The sequence below is a fragment of the Mauremys reevesii genome, linkage group 10, assembly GCF_016161935.1.
Source record: "Mauremys reevesii isolate NIE-2019 linkage group 10, ASM1616193v1, whole genome shotgun sequence".
NCBI classification, from domain to species: Eukaryota; Metazoa; Chordata; order Testudines; family Geoemydidae; genus Mauremys; species Mauremys reevesii.
In genome coordinates, this window is record NC_052632.1 from 77,214,808 (window position 1) to 77,231,945 (window position 17,138).

The 17,138-nt window shown below is 47.8% G+C and overlaps 1 protein-coding gene across 2 annotated transcripts in view; it reads right to left on the bottom strand.

Moving 5' to 3' along the window:
* Nucleotides 1–17,138, bottom strand: part of MAP2K3 (mitogen-activated protein kinase kinase 3) — a 51,855-nt gene that overhangs the window by 24,006 nt on the left and 10,711 nt on the right. The window contains exon 1 of one of the 2 annotated variants that reach the window (XM_039491593.1): nucleotides 6,430–6,722. The exons of the other annotated variant lie outside the window; for it this stretch is intronic. Coding sequence (XP_039347527.1) covers nucleotides 6,430–6,445 — 16 coding nt within the window. The 5' untranslated portion in view covers nucleotides 6,446–6,722. Of the gene's footprint in view, nucleotides 1–6,429; nucleotides 6,723–17,138 lie in introns of those variants that run through there. 2 annotated transcript variants of the gene reach the window in all.

A 17,138-nucleotide genomic window follows, 5' to 3' on the forward strand; every position in this document is an offset into this window, starting at 1 on the left:
TGCTTTCATACCACGCTGTAGGATGGCTCAGAACAAATGCCAGGAGGGAAACTTTATGCAGATCACCAGATCAGAGCAGCCACTAGATATCAGAGGCCCTTCCTCCACCACCCACTGCCTTTCATCTCCCCTGCTCCAGAGTTCAATGGAGCAGCTCCTCATGTCGCAGGCAATCTCTGTGATCTGGCGAACGTACACAACAGCGCTGAGCTAGAACACTGGGCAAGCCATCCAGCTTTGGTCACCCAACAGCCGACCACGCCATGGCCTCTGGCTGGCCAAGGTTCACCCGGGGAAGATTCGCTGGCAGCAGCTACGCCATGAGTTGCCCCATAGGGCATGCTCGGTTAATGACCATTGGTACCACTCCGTGCAATGGACAGGTTAATCCAGGGGTAGGCAATCTATGGCACGGGTGCCAAAGGGGGCACACGAGCTGATTTTCAGTGGCACTCACACTGCCCGGGACCTGGCCACCGGTCCGGGGGGGGCTCTGCATTTTAATTTAATTTTAAATGAATCTTTTTAAACATTTTAAAAACCTTATTTACTTTATATAACTAAACTATTTGTATGTATTTTAGACTTAAAGAAAGAGACCTTCTAAAAACATTAAAATGTATGACTGGCACGCGAAACCTTAAATTAGAGTGTGACTAAATGAAGCCTCGGCACAGTACTTCTGAAAGGTTGCCGACTCCTGGGTTAATCCCTCCAGGGTGTTCTCTACTCCTGTCCAAGCCCTGAAGAGATCTGGTGGAGACCCTCTTTGGAGCCTGTCAGTTCTGCTCCTAGACCAACCAGGCCGCTGCTGAGCAAGGCAACCCCCTTCCCTCTCCCCAGGCCCAGTACCAGAGCACACTGCACCAGCAGCACTCCCCTCCTGTCCCATTGAGGGAGGTGGGCTCAATCAGATCTTCCCCATCATGCACCAACAAAACCAGCTCCCATATTTATTCCCATTGTGCAGTTGCAACACTTGAGATAAGGAAAAGGATCATAACTTGTGTCACAACGAAATCCCCACCACCTTAGCCAACAAGAGTCCTACACACTTGGGGGGCAGAGGTGCAAGGTCTCTGACTAGCCTCTACTCCTAACGGCGCAAGCTCTGCTGGAGAGTCTGCCTTCTGTTTAGCGAGCCGTCAACGCTGCACGCTAGCAAACCTGAAACTGTGACTGCTGCAGTTTTTCCTCACCCAGCCCTGCTGGGTAAGGGTAGCTATAAATAACCCTGGGAGATTTACACTCTTCTCTGACTACTTGCTTGAGTACTATAGGAGCAAACACGAAACAAAGCACAAATCCATTCACCAGCTCGGAAATTCCCCACCCCCAGAAGCCAGGCGTTTCCAGGTGCGGAGAGCTCACCTCAGAGCCACAAATTAGAGCCCACTGACGCCAGCTCAGATCACGTCTCTGCTCTGCCCCATTCACCTGCAGCAGCAGCAGCACAGAGCATGCACCAAGACTCACTGGCTTCTCCTGCACTTCATTTTGGCCCTGAATCAGCGAAACTCTTTAGCACATGCTTAACTTTAAGCACATCCTTGAATCCACCCCTACTTGGCACTTAGGGGGGAATTTTTCCAAATGGGCTTAAGTGACTTGGGAGCACATTCACTTGCAGGGGCGAATTCCTTTTCAATGGGCCAAAAGTCAACAAGTCCGGAAAATCCCACCCATAAGCACATACTTAAGTTCCATCAAAACGAAGGGATTTCAGTGCTTTGCTCAGTCCAGGGCCTTTTAAGAGAACTCCGCCTCCTGCCCAACCCCCCAGCCCCGACAACGGAATGCAACCTTGTCCAAAAGGAGAGCCCTTTGCTCCCGCACTTCCTGCTGGGTGCATTCACCCAGTCCAGTGCACTGATAAAGGCCGTGCAAGCCTCTTAGGGCTAATTCAGATGGAGTGAGATTCCAGGGCTCAAACTGCCACCCGGCCATGCAGCGTACACGGTCCAGCTCCAGCTACCCACTCAGAGAAGCGGTTCGAGGTGTGGTGGGGTGTGTGGAGGACGGACGACACGTGTCATTCTAAGAGGGTCCTGTTGCATCTGTATCCAGCATGAGTCCCGTGGCTCTGGGCTGGCTTTATAAAACACCAGCTTCCCTGTTTTTGTGCCTGCAACTGAGAATGAGTCAACATCTGCCTGCGTGCCCCCTCCCTCCCCCAATGAGATACCCACATGCCTTTGTCTGCACCTGCAAATCATTATGCCCATAAAACTGCATCTGTACTCGTTTGCGGGCACAAAAAGGGAGGCTGGTTTAAGGCCTCCATTGGGAGCCAGTGCTGAAGGTGGCTGTTAAAAAGCCTCTGTCTCTGCTGGAAACTGAAATGAGCTGGATCTGGTTTAAAGGAAGCTATTTTGCTTAATCCTTCTGCTGCCCATTTACCCACTATTGCTCTGACGTTACCATAGTAACTACCAGCAGCATATACAATGCCGCTTCTATGCTACAGGCTTCAATGAGGCTTGCAGCACGGTGATAAGTGACGCATTCAGTCGGGGCCTAGGCAGGCTCCAGGTACCGTTCTGACTCGCTGTACGCTCCCATCTTGGCCCTGAACATAGGGGTCAGTCCACAGGTAGCTGGGGCCGAGTCAAACATCTCTGCACTATGTTACTTAATAGACTGCATGTCCGCAGAGAACTGTCCCCTTGCAGAGAGGGAGGATGGTGCAGAGCTTTGGATGTTAGCCTGGGACTCAGACCCGAGACTGATACCCTGCTCTGCCACAGACTTCCCGTGTGACCTTAGGCAAGTCACTTAATCTCCCTGGGTACATCTACATGGCAGTTAGACACCGGCAGCTGGCCCGTGCCAGCCGACTTGGGCTAAGAGGCTCAGGCTCAGGGGTTATTTAATTGCAGAGCAGAGATTCTAGCTTGGGCTGGAGCCCGGGCTCTAGGACCCTGTGAGGTGGGAGGGTCCCAGAGCTCAGGCTGCAACCCGAGCCAGAATCTCTACTCTTCAATTAAACAGCTCCATGAGCCCGAGTCAGCCGGCACGGGCCAGCTGCGGGTGTGTAATTGCAGTGCAGACATACCCTCTGTGCCTCAGTTTCCCATCTGTAAAGCAGAGATTACAGCACAGGGGTTTTTGCAAGGGCAAAACACACTGAAGAAGCCTGATGCACCCCGCTATACGGTCCATGGCAGCGGGGGACTCAGCTATAGACTGAAAAGGCAGCTCTCAGGAATGGTTTCCGAGCTCCTGGTGAAAACCCCAAACGGAAGCATCCTTGCTGCTCACTCTTCTAGAAGACAAGCACAGGACTGGTCTCTGCTGGTGAACATGGGGGCTTTGATGTTTCTTTTACACACGCCCCGGCCCCTTCCCCCAAACGTAGCTATCTGGTGCAGACCAGCAGAATAGCTGCACTACCTCAGTGTCAAAGGAGGCATGCACAGGAATGACCTACTCCAGCAAGTTACTGAGTTAGCTGCTGCAGCACAATATCCCTACAAGGTGTGACTCTCCCCCTCGTCTAGGCACACCCTGAAGGCACTTCCTGGCTCAGATCTGTAAACCATGACTAAACCAAGGCATGGAGGAGAAACTAACAGGCTCCGCACCCAACTCCCTCGCTCCGGCAGTGCCATTAACATCGATCCACAGTACCCTCAGCGCTCACCTACAGTCACACGGATGACCACGTGCACAGCTGCTACAACGCACACACCGCTCGCGTGGGAGCGGTGACCTGCAGCTGATCCCGGCATTCTAGCTTGATCATAGGGCTCTCCCCAGGAAGAGGAGAACAGTAATCTTCAATCTCAGGGCTCCCTGTACTCGGGTACAAAGGCACACACATACTTAATAAGCCCAACACTGTGCCAAGATCGGCCAGCACAGCTCCAAGCAGAGATCAGCTCTACCACTCTAGTGACCCCAGGGGTACGTGCCACAGCAGAGCTGTGTCGTTCTTCGGAAGCACAAGAATTGACAAGGGCAGTGCCAGGCACTGCTCCTGGTAGGTAGGGAGGTGCACTGTGATTGCCTCCTGACAAGCACACGGACACCCCATTTCAGGGCAAAGGAAGGGGTGGGGGACAGAGGACTTTTTAAAGAGCGTGGGATGAAAGTTACAAAACCCTGCAACTCAAGACCTTCCATCCTGACCAGCTCCTGGTAAAGCACCCATTTCCAGCCCCAGCAGGCGGCTACATACATGGGTCATCTTGATTACCATCTCTCCCACACACTTGAATTCCAACAAGGTTTCCGCTAGCACTAGAAACAAATGCTTCCTGCTGCCTGAGAACCCTGGACTCATCCCAGCTCCCCAGTGCATTGATCTCTAGCACGAGAAGCTTGAGGACTATGGGGCCCGATCCCCAGCTGTTGTAAACCTGGGTAGCCCCACAGTCTTCAGCATAGCTCCATCGATTTACGCCAGCCAAGGATCAGGCACATATGCTGCAAGGATCAGGTCAGAATTCAAATGAGGCGAAGAGATGGTAATTGGAATGACATGATTTCAGGGACGCAGAGCTCAAAAGGCTTGTGAGCCTCATCTAACTTTGTCAGGGATTCACCCACGAAAGCTCATGCTCCAATACGTCTGTTAGTCTATAAGGTGCCACAGGACTCTTGGTTTTTTTCACAGATCCAGACTAACTCGGCTACCCCTCTGAGACTTCATCTAACTCAGTCAACTCCTCAGAGTCACAGAAACAACACACGTGCATGAGAACATGAGCACGGCCATACTGGGTCACAACAAAGGTCCATCTAGCCCAGTATCCTGTCTTCCAACAGTGGCCGATGCCAGGTGCCCCAGAGGGAATGAACAGAACAGATAATCATCAAGTGATCCATTCCCTGTCACCCATTCCCAGTCCAACAGCAAGTACGCAGCTGCCTTAGCGTACATTTACACTGGTACCAATAGTACGGTATTCTCTGCACTGGTGCAGCTCTCCTAATGTGATGTTACCAACAGAGGAAACTGTCAATGCAGACAAGGAACAGGCACACTGACTACCGTGTCCTCGAACACTGCTGAGCAGAGCCGCCATTGGTTGCACCAGCGTAGGGGAAAAGTTGGCAGGCATTCCTTGCGTAGGCAGGATTCCAGTCCCCAGCATGCCACCACAGGCACATTTCTGCATCCTTTATGCGGAGAGAGGAACTATTTCCCTCTCAAGAGAAAGCCACCGACTGAATTTCTCATGCCACAACCTTGATAAAGTTAAAAACAGCCAATTGTATTTCCTGGAGCTGTTTAATTTCACCTCTGTGTATGTGTGTGTGTGGTACCTCTCCCTACTGGCTGACGTGGGTGGAAACTAGCAGGACAAATCTTAAGAACTGTAAATAAAGCTATTTAACTGAGCTGACCTTTGAAATGCAACCTCTGCTGCCTCATGGCCTATCTACTCCCATGTGCCAGCCTCAGGAAAGGCCCAGTGCAGAGGAAAGACAGCAGCGCTACAGAATCTACCATACAGAGGGAACTGGGAGGAGAGCTGGAGCGTTAACAAGACTGTTGGCCTGAGGGTGGGGGAAAGGAAGTTAGCAACACCTCTCTAGAGGGTTTGCTTTTGTATCCAACAAGTTCTGTTCACCCTTGGACAGGACAGTCCGATCACTGATTTGGGGATGAAGAAACGCAAATGAAGGAGGCGGCTAGATGGGATACCCAGTGTTTCATCCGAGCCACAGAAGAACGGTCAGATAATAGTCAGCTTTAAGGGCAAGATAACAGATCAGGTGTCAATCTCCTTAGCTAAAGGCACAGCCAGCTGAAGCCAAGAGGGGAGCTGGCTCCCAGCAGAGAGCCATGGCAATATTTGCACCACTCTGCAGCCTGGAAAGAGCAATCAAAGCAGTGGGGAAAAAATGCTAAGCGCAATCCCCCACCTCACGGGGCACTTTTTATGAGAAGCCGTCTTTGTAGAATTTTTGCAGAAGTTGAAAACAAAGCGCGACAAGTGAACCAAGAGGAGGAAAAAAAGCAGTTCATAAAAAGCCCCTTCTAGTCAGAGCTGCCTGCAGACGAACAAAAAAAAAAAAAAAGTCACCTGTTAACCTCTGCTGAATCACAGCTCTGAACTGCAGCTGGTTGCTTCCCTGTTGGACACTCAATTCTAGTGCAATGGGACTTTTGTGCAAAAACAAACAAACAGTTGTGTGTGGCAAATGCTTTTAAAAAAAAAAAAAGGACAAACTTAGCTGCACACCCTGCAGATTTTTCCACACTCATGCCGGCCTGTACACCTGCAGCTGGCATTTCAACCCAACGCCTGCAAGTTTCCAGTATCTTTAAAAATAGCTAACTGGCCACAAATACAGACCCCTCCGAGCAAGGTTACAAAACCGCACGGCATGAACAGACAACGTTCCACAGCCCCGTTTTACCATCTGAACTGCTCTTCAGATCTTCCCGCCACGTGTTTTGGAAATTGCAACATATACCTTGTTTTTTGTCCATGGTTTCCCAGAAATGAAGAACAGAAACGGCACGCCTTGAAGCAGCTGGGGGGGCTGGGGGGGGAAGAAGGGGGAGATGTCTGCAGGATCCGGTGCACAGAGCTTGCTGCAAATAGCACCGCTTATTTTAAAAAAGCACGCATGGTCCAAAGTACTCAACAGCCCCTTCCGATGATCTCGCTTTCCTGCCCTCCACGCCCCGTGCGCAAACTAGAAGCAGTTAGATCATTCTAAGTTTTCTGTCTGAGTGTGCCGGAGGAAAGAGGAAAAGATAGAGATGGCAGAGTGCAGTGTTCCTTCACAGGCAGCTGCTGAAGTTGGCCAGCTTCAGCTCAGATTACACTTTGAAAGCTCAACAGTTGTAAAAACTGCAAGCACATGACGTCAAACAGGAAACTGGACCGGAGCCAATTATGGAGGCCATTGAAGTACAGGATTTCTTAAAATGCATCCCATCGGGACACATTTCTGGACAAAGTGGGTCGTTAAACCCAAGCTGGATTTTAAAAGGCAGCTTTCCTTCCAACCAAATGTAGGCAATTTTAGATCAAGGGCAATAATGAAACAGTTAAACATGACAGCTGGGCAGACAGGCTAATACCAGGGCTCCCTGTTAGTTTTTTATGTCACCACGCACAACCAAGGAACACAAACCGAAAACAGAGGATTAGAATGCCATCCTGCTTTCCACAAAGCTGCAGGACTCTGAAACCACACAGCATGCCCCATTACTGAAACGGTGTGCGCTTCACTTGAAAGGAGGACTGGCCCCTGGCCCCAGTGAGCTTGCATCTTGCTTTATTTAGAGTGCAAACAGTGAGACCTAATCAAAAAAAGAGAAAATGTAAGACAAGGACAAGGTTTATAAACATAAAGCTGTGTGCTTGCTTATGCCTCCACTTCTGTCTTCTTAAAGGGGCTTCACTGAATTAAAGACTTACTGCAATAGAACTTGAGAACGCACCAAACTTTTTTTTTTTTTTTTAAACCAAAAACGTAGCATGCAGAGTTGTGTGTTTTAACATACACACCATTGTGCAACTATGACATTTCTGTTCATGGAAAATGCCTTGCCCTCCTTGTGATTCACCTCACCTATCGGAACTTTGCATACCAGCCTGCAGTCCGTCCCACATTGCAACCTGTGTCAGCAATACAACAGAAGCTCCTTGGAGCAGGCAGGTGCCAGCTGCTGTAGGAAAGAACTGCAACTGACTGCCATGACAGAAAGTCTGCGGGGAGGAAACGGACAAAGGGGTTGTTTAAAGTTAATAAGATGAAGGCGCACCAAGTCATGCAGTCGAAAGCAAACAAACATCAAGACCATTGCTTATGGTCCGGGTGCGTGCGCACTGAGAAGAAAGATGCTTGTATTTATTTATAGAGCAGGTGACATCCAATTGCTGTGCTTCTGACAACTATTACCACAACAAATAGTGCAAACATTGTTCCATTACAATTCCCGGCTGACAGCCATTCCAGGATGACAGCCGTGGTGGCGTCTCAGAAGTAAAAATCACTGTATGGACTGTACTGGTAAATAAAAGAGTTGGAGGCTGCAGGGGAAATCTCAATATTTTTGCACAAGTGTATGTAAAAAAAAAAAGGGGGGGGGGGCAAAGCACGTTTATCCTCTCCCATCCCTCAAATCAGGCCAACCAAAGACAGCTTTGTACTTACGCTTCAGCTTCAAGCTTTAATAGGCACATGCTTTTATTTGTTTCCATCACGAGTCACCCTGGGAAAGATATTACATCGAGTTCCTTCTTTACCTTACACTAATAATAGAAACACGTGCCTGATTCACTCATGAAATATTTGCTAATTGTGTAGGCCAGGCTGGACCATGTGCACTGGAAGGAAGAAAGGTCAGAGATGGAGAGAACTGTGCATACTTAACAAGGATGCTCTAATTTTAAGTAGTGTTTAAAGCATGGCCCAGAAAGACCGTCAAGGATGTTTTCGGGCGGGGGGGGGGGGGGGGAGATTTACACCCGCAGGCTATAGATTCGGGATGAGATTTTCAAAGTTTCTTAAAACAGGAACTGCCAAACTGGATGAGACCAGAGATCCATCTAATCCAGTCTCTTCTTTGACATCATTCGGCACTGGATGATTCAAGAGGAAGATGTGGGATAATCTGCTGCTCATACTTGCTCTCATCCTGATCTTTAACATGGAGACTGACGTAAGCCCCTGAAGCATGGGGTTAGTATCCCTTCTCCAATTTTTAGCAATAACTACAGTATTATAACTCTGGATGTTCTTGTTATCCATATATACATCCCATTCATCTTTTAATCTTATTAAGTTCTTGGCCTCAACTTCCTGTGGCAATGAGTTCCACCGTCTATTTACACTTGGTGTGAAAAAACGTTTCCTTTCATCAGTTTTGAATTTAACACTTTCAATTTCATTGAATGTCCCATTGTTTTTGTGTTATGAGACAATGAACAAACTCCAAATCTACCTTCTCATGTCTCATTCCTGAAGCCGTGAAAATGTCAACCTTGGTGGATGTGAGGAACTTGAGAAGAGTCTCAGTCAGTGTTTTAGTTAGTGAGACTGATAATATTGACACAAACTCTCAGTCCAAAGGTTTGAATGCTCCGCAGACTCCTGCACCACAAAGAATGCGAAGTAACTTGACATGCATCATCCAACATTTAGTACTCTGCAGTTAAACCCTTGAACAAAAGGCAGTGTAAGTGTTTTACTAACACGAATTTAGCCACACGACATCCCCATGTGGTGGATATGTTATTCGCCATTTCTCAGATGGCGAAATTGTGGCACGGGTGGGTTAAAAGGACTTGCCCAACTGAGTCCATGGCAGAGCTGGGAATGCAAAGCAGGGGTCCTGACTCAATCTGCTCTAACCAGTAGGCAACACTGCAGTCTTCTTGGCTTTCAGAGCCCATCCTCTCTCCTGTACATCAGCAACCCTCAGTAAGTGGAAGAGCACACCCTAAACTCAGCAGTGATCTAAAACAGAGCCCTCCCAACAAAGGCCTGTTCCACCACCCTTCCCCTCTAACCGGTTGCAAACAAATATGCTTTTGGAAATACTGAGTCAGGGTTAATACTTAATCAAGGATAACTGAAGACATGTATGGAAGATGCAGGGGCTTTTGAAAAAAATCAGAAAGACTAGTAATAACTGGCCCCTTACCACCAATGCTAAGAACGGTCCCTTTCCTACCTCTTAAATGTTTGGGAGAGAAAAGGATTAAGAGTCCCTTAAAATAAGAAGCATAAGGCAATGCTATACAGATCTGCCAACTGGAGCTGTGCAAATAACCAATATTTCAGTTCACTAAGCAAAAAGTTAAAAATAATTAGCTTGGAGTTGAACTAAACATTTATTTCAACCCAAAACATTTTTCCCCTGACTAAGGGGTGGGGAGGGAGAGAGAGAGAGAGATTGTTTTGTCTGATTTTTTTTTTATTTTAAACAACTTTTTGTTTGGAATATTAATTGTTTTATTTAAAAAAGTAAAAAGCTTTGTTTCAGAAATGTCAAAACTAGGTCAAAATGTCCCATTTTCAAGTGGAATAATTTGGCAAATTTGACAGAGAAATTCAGGAAATCTTTCGGTTGACCCAAATCTGCATTTTTTTGACCAAAAATTTCGTCCAGTTCTATCTCCAAACACAAGAAGTTTTAGACTAAACTGACAAGGACTCTGGTTTTGTTGTGTGTGTCTCCAGGGGCCAGCACAGTGACTGGAGCTGCTAGGTGCTATCACAATAGAAGTAGGAATTGATTATATAGGAGGCTGGGGGCAGGGTGAGGGTTAAACAGCCAAGCAGAGTTGAGCAACAGAAGAAACCAACACCATACAGACTCCTTAAACTCTTGAGGGGATACAGACTTTGCAATTAAAATACTATGGAAGTTCCACTTGGGAAATTTCATGGTCACGCAGAGACTGTAGCAGAAAATTCAGCTTCTATATCACGCCTATATCTACACCGAGTCGGCTGCATTCAAGAACCCATAACTGCACAGAAAGGTTTCATAGAAAGGACCATAATCCAGCCCCCACAAAATTGCTCTAGTTATGGAAAGGGGGTCTGGTTTTAATAGAACCTCTTAGCATTTCTCTATCTTACATTAAAAATGCTGTGTTGTAACTTGATGCAGTCACATTCCTCTTAGCAGACATATCTGTGTCTCCCTACAGCCAAATAATCAGAGCGAACAGTCTAGTCCCAGCAACAGACAATCCCCAGCGTTACAAGATGCTGTACTGTGCTGGGTTTCTACCAGTCTACAGTAATACGCACTTTGCGCACAGTCTGTAAGGCAGCTACAGTTTCCTCTGTACATATGCAACACTGATGCCCCCTAGGGTCTGAGTGTGCCCCATGCAAAGGAAATCCAACAATCCATGTGTCACAGTCGAAGTCTCATGTGCTCTGGCAAACTGCACCTCAATCCCACAGCAAGGCCTGTGGATTCTGCTGCACGCTAGTGTGGCGGACTAGAAGTTCTGCAGCAGCTCTATTTATATGCAGGCTTTCAAATGAATCCAATATGAAAATACAGTCACCTCTGGGTTAGTTATTTGGATATTAAAATCAATGCTATGCCGTGCCCACATTGCCAGTTTTCAATACAACAGATCACTGCACGGTCGATGCCTGACTGCAATGCAGGGGCTGGAAGTCAAGGGATACCTGGGGGCTTTGGCAGATGCAGCTGGAGCTTTGGGGACCTGGAAGCAGCACCGGATTTGTGGGAGAAGCATGTTAGCTGCTGCTCCCGCTGAATGTGACCAGCAGCAAAGTAGTTCACAATATTGACATTTAAATTGCCTGCTTCAGGTCTCAGAGTTAATCCCCCATCAAGATGCATGGAGCAGATAACACCTGTCTGAGCTACTGGCTTGGTCCATCTGCACTTCCAGATAGACACCACTGCACTGGTTACATTCTCACGGCGTCCAGGTTACCTGCACAACCACAAGCGCTGGGGAAAAAAAGAGGTTGCGGTTCTGTTTTTTAAATGCAAGCTGAGATTCTCAAGCACAGGGCTGGTTCTGCAGCTGCAGGACTACAGCCTACACATGGCTGTGATCATACCACTAGGATCAGACCCAGAGCTGTGAGGAAGCTTCCTTCCCACTTATAATGAAGACCGATCACCCCTCTAGGAGGAGGTGAAATGAGGAACCACTAGCGGGTGTTTGTACAATGCCTTAAATATGCAACATTGCTCTATATGTGCTAAGAATTTGCAACAATGGCTTATAGGAAAGCTCAATAATCTGACCAGATAACGTCTCGGGTGCACCAAGGCAGAGGGCCAAGCACAGCTTGCGGTGCGACCTGCCCCGCAGCACACAGGACACCACGCCCATCCGCATCCTCAGCAACGCCCTTTTCCGTGGCCGGATTTTCAAGCTAGTTCTCTGTCCCTGAGAGGAAGGCACTCACTCGCAGGAGATCCCTTTCCCAAAGAGCCTGCTCAGAGCAGCAGCGTTGGCCACGCTTCCTCCCACAAACAGACGTGCTCTGACTCAGACTCAGGCGGACGTCGGTGACCGCTCTACAGCGGCGCACAGCGCTAAACCACCTGCCTACCTCTCCTATTCGAACCGCTCCCCATCCAGCCGGGCACAGTCCCCCTGCTTGAAGCTTGCACATAGTTAAGCATCTTCCTATGCAGACCCATCCATGGGTAAGCGTGCCCCTCAGCTCCACGGAGCAAGGTCTAGTCAGGCAATACAGAGCCCCAGCTGGTAGACTCCTTACCCTCATGCAACCTCTCGTCTGCACACTTGCACCGAACAGCTAACCCTAAAGCCTAGTCTGCACACTTGGCTGCACTGACCCAGCTGCGTGCACACTTGTGGGGGGAGGGAAGCAGAAAGGGGGGTGGCATGCAGCCACAAGACAAAGATCTAGAAAGCAACCCCAACCCAAATGCATCTTAATTGTTAAGCGAAGGCAAGCGAGGCTAAGAGAAAAGCACGTTCTATGCATCCTCTCTCTCTCCCCCTGCCTCGCACCTTGCTCCAAGACCAGAAAGGTACACAAGCACAGAGGTGCTTTCCATGGAGAGTCCGAAAATCCAGCAGCTCATTTATATCTTGAATCCTTCCAGAGACGGATTTTCATCTTTGCTGCAAGTTTAAGGCCGACTGGACACCTGCTGTAGCAAATGGAGCTGGGTGAAAAATAAGCAAACTTTTCCCATCTGCAGCTGTGTTCCCTGAACGCAGGTCAGAGGCACAGTGAAAACAAACACAGGTGTTCTGTCTGGCCCAGAGACCACAGGCGGGCCCTTCTTCGGAAAAAGCAATTTCCAGCCTAAGAACAAGGCGGGCAGCTGCGTGGAGCATTTAGAGGGAAGTTTCCCCCTCTGGGGTCATAACTGTGGCGTCACTGGGCTCTGTGGTTATTGCTTCTCAGCACTCCAGCTCAAACACACAGTTGACACGTTTTGGTTTGTTTATCTAACTGCTGGCTTTGCAAACGCCCCTTGAGATCCGAGAGTCCAGCTCACTCTCACAGGCATACGGGTCCTGCAGCAAAAGAAATCCTGTCAGAAGCAACAAGTATATTTGTGCATGAAACTCCAAAGATTCAAGGAGGTGCCACTTGTACGATCAGTTGTCTGATTCTGTTCTCACTAAGGCAACCTTCTCTAACCAGGAGAGGCTGAGAAGAAACACAAGCCTGACAGAGCTCACCACAAGTGAAAGGCTTTTTGTTAACAGTGGTACAGAGGATTTTTTCCTGCTTCCAGTGACGATCTACCAAATGAATCGCTGCTACTTTTTTTTTTTGGACATAACCCCAAGTTAAGTACATCTTCAGAGGAGAAACTATATTCATTTGCACCTGGCTGCATCATAATTTCAATTCAGTGGGAGGCTTTGATTATATATTATAGAGGAAAAGAATTCAAACTGGGATGTTGAACTGACAGCCCATTGAAGATGACAGACCAATGCACCATTACATTTCTCTTTAATTTATAGTGGACAATATCTTGTATAACTTCCCCTCCTCATTTCACTAGTAGTTATAGCTTAGACACTGTACTTCCTCCATTCCCGTATCAAACCAACTGACACTAAATTTCCTGTCCCCACTATATTCCAATTAGCTTTTCTGCACAGATACTTTAATAGGCTCTGTCAAGTCTTATACACAAAGCTCTATTTGGCTCTATGCATAATGGAGAAAAAAAGAGTTTGTTTTAATTCCTGCTTAGGCCCCAAGCTCCCCACAAACCTTTCGAGAGGGATTTCTCTACCCCCTGGCAGCTGGGTGCAGTCGGAGTCTGGAGGATTCCCATGTCATTGGGGAGATTAGTGGGGGTGCAGGAAAAAAAACAAAAAACAAAGAAACCAAACAGGATATTGGTCCAGTTCTCCATAAGCACTTCACCTTAGGATATCAGCATCTCCATTCTCACATGCAAAGCTCTGCGTTCAACAACTGCCAGGTTACGGACATTAATCCTAACCACTGACAAGTAATGCTGCCAGGTCATAATGAAAGAGGTAGGTGACCAGCTTGGCCCGTGTACCCCACCAGCAACAAGAATGAAGAGAACAAGTCCTCAATTCAGCAAGGTACTCAGGCACAGGCTTGACTTTAAGGACAATCTCATCAAAGTCAATGGCGCTGCTCAAGTCCTTGGTGAATCAGGGTCTAAGTACATGTCAGTGAAAAGATGCTTCAGCCCTCAAACAGCACATTTCCAAATGCCAACATCACGGCCTGCGCTGCAGAGCCAGGTCACGCTAGGTTATCCTAAATAGGGGAAGAGGACAGACAGCAACGCAATTCACCGTGTCAGTGCCATGATTTTCTTCACCTATCGCTTCCGTCTCTCAAATCAATTTATTTTAATTGCACAGAGAGTTTCCCAAAGTGAAGTGGAAATAAGCTATAAGCTTTGCAGGTGTTTTTGTGTAAAATCCCATCTAAACAATTATCACTCTGCTCTGTGGAAACAGCTTTTGCCAGGCAGACAGACTAGTCCCAACATGTCAGCTCATATCCTGGGTCAAGGTCTAGCAGGCTGTGAGTCAACACAGCTTTCTTGGCTGCAGCCGACAACCACCGGGAAGCCCTAGGCAGTCCCTACATGAGGCATTAAAAAAAAAAAAAAAAGCCTCCCGTCTGAAGGAAGCCCTGAATTAGCAGTGCCACAGGGGGCCGTTCTGCAGGGAGGAATGTGAAAGTGGAGTAAAAAATGGAATGGAATGGAATGGACAGAAGTCAAAGTTTTAAAGATTAAAAGGGAAAAACATGCTGGCTTTCTTCCATGTAATTGTTACAGGCAGAGCTCACTGAGGGGAAGCCACGTGTAAAATCCCAAGTGGGAAAACCCACAATTACTGCACAAGAAACTCCTTGTGAAGCCAAAACTCAAGGGCAAACTTTCCTGGCGACTTGGGCTCCATATAGAAAAAAAGGAGTCAGATGCACATGACAACTGCCTGGTGGCAGTAGGACAACCAGTGTGAGAAGGAATGTGGTGGGTGTCTAAATGAGGAATATGTTGAGGCCAATACAGTTTGGATTCATACAAAATTCACTTACAACCTTCTCCTACGGGAGAACCTCAGTTATGAGCCCCTCGGGAATGGAGATTGTTCCTAACTCTGAAATGTTCCCAACTCTGAACAAAAGGTTATGGTTGTTCTTTCAAAAATTTACAACTGAACATTGACTTAATACAACTTTGAAACTTTACTATGCAGAAGAAGAATGCTGCTTTTCCTTTATTTTTTAGCAGTTTACATTTAACAGTACTGCACTGGATTTGGTTTTGGGGAGCTTTTTGGGTCTCTGCTGCTGCCTGATTGTGTACTTCTCGTTCCAAATGAGGTGTGCAGTTGACTGGACAGTTTGTAATTCTGGCATTTGTAACGCTGCAGTTCTACTGTACTTGTATTAAGATACCTTCTGCCATAACATCTTTATTCTCAAGTCATCTGCCCACGTTCACAACTACTGACCCAAGACTTCAGATGCTCACAGAAGGCAGTGGCTGAGATCTATTTAGTATGTGTAGGGCCCTACCAAATTCACAGTCAGAGGATTTTTAAAATGGTAAATGTCACGATTTCAGCTATTTAAATCTGAAATTTCATGGTGCTGTGATTGTAGGGGTCCTGACCCAAAAAAGGAGTTTGGGGCGGTCACAAGGTTATTGTAAGGGGGGTTGTGGTACTGCTGCCTTCTGTGCTCCTACTCTGAAGGCAGAGCCACTGCCAGCAGCAGCACAGAAGTAAGGATGGCCTGGGATGATATTGCACCCTTACTTCTGCGCTGCTGCCTGCAGAGCTGGGCTCTCAGTCAGGAGCCACTGCTCTCCAGCCACCCAACTCTGAAGGCGGCAGCGCAGTAATAAGGGTGGCGTGGTTTGGTATGGCCACTCTTACTTCTACGCTGCTGCTGGCGGGACGCTGCCTTCAGAGCTGGGCACCCGGCTAACAGCCACCACTCTCCAGCTGCCCAGCTCTGAATGCAGCACAGAACTAAGCGTGGCAATACCGTAACCCGCCTAAAATAACCTTGTGACACCCCCACCACCCCCCACAACCCTCTTTTGGGTTAGGACCTCCAATTCCAGAAATGCTGGTCTCCCCTGTGAAATCTGTATAGTACTGGGTAAAAGCACACCAAAGACCAGATTTCACAGGAGGAGACCAGATTTCACATTCCGTGATGCATTTTTCATGGCTGTGAATTTGGTAGGGCCCTAAGTATGTAACAGAAACACCGACTGGGAAAGGGCCTGATTCTACTGCAACATGAGGGCAAAGAGACCACAGCTGTGCCTGGCCCTCCTTGGAACACCCCAGGCATTGAATTGGCAGCTCCAGTTCCCTCAGATCTAAAGCTGCCCCTCTCCACCACGCAGCATGTTGAGAGGTAAGCGGCAAACTTGCTCAAAGCCGGCTGTGGCATTCGACACCTCAATAATGCCGGAGACCATCAACCAGTGAGAAAAGGTAATAAAGAGTTAATGAAGGGAACATGCAGGCCAGAGACCAGTAATCTCCCTTAATAGAGCACGGTATACTCGAGTAATTAAAACGTAAGTAATTAAAACACAGGGAGAGGTCATCAACCAGAATAGCAGCATGGCCCCAAGCTTTAAGAAATCCAAACCCTGCCAGAGAGATAAAGCTGAAACTCCAGCAGAGGCTGTTACGCTCAGGCTTGCACGGATCCCATTCACAGCACCTCCACCCACACACCACTCATCCCCGCAGCTTGCATCCTCTTTTATACTGTTGCTTTATTTGGTTTCTGTGAACACTGAGCTTGTCAACCAATAGGGAAGGGAGTCAACAGGAAGTGCAGGAAGGACAGCCTGCTGACAGGGTCTGATTTAAACAGGCAATGCTGGGTGGAAATGGTGGGCCAACTTTACTTCTAGCAAGGCCAGGGAGACCTAGTATGCCAGCCAATACACTTGGACGGGTTAAAAAACAGTGTCATTAAGATGCAACTTTTGCTAATGGAAATGATTTTTTGGATGCAGTCAAATGGCTGAATTTGTGCCATCTGAGGCAGGGTGGAGGGGGCAAGCACTCACAGCTATGCATTTCTAGGACACCTTACAAAGGATCTCAAAGGGTTTCAAATATTAGTTGAGCACTAGGTAGACAAGGGATTTTGTAACAACCACTTCAACCACTGCTGCAATGCAATTC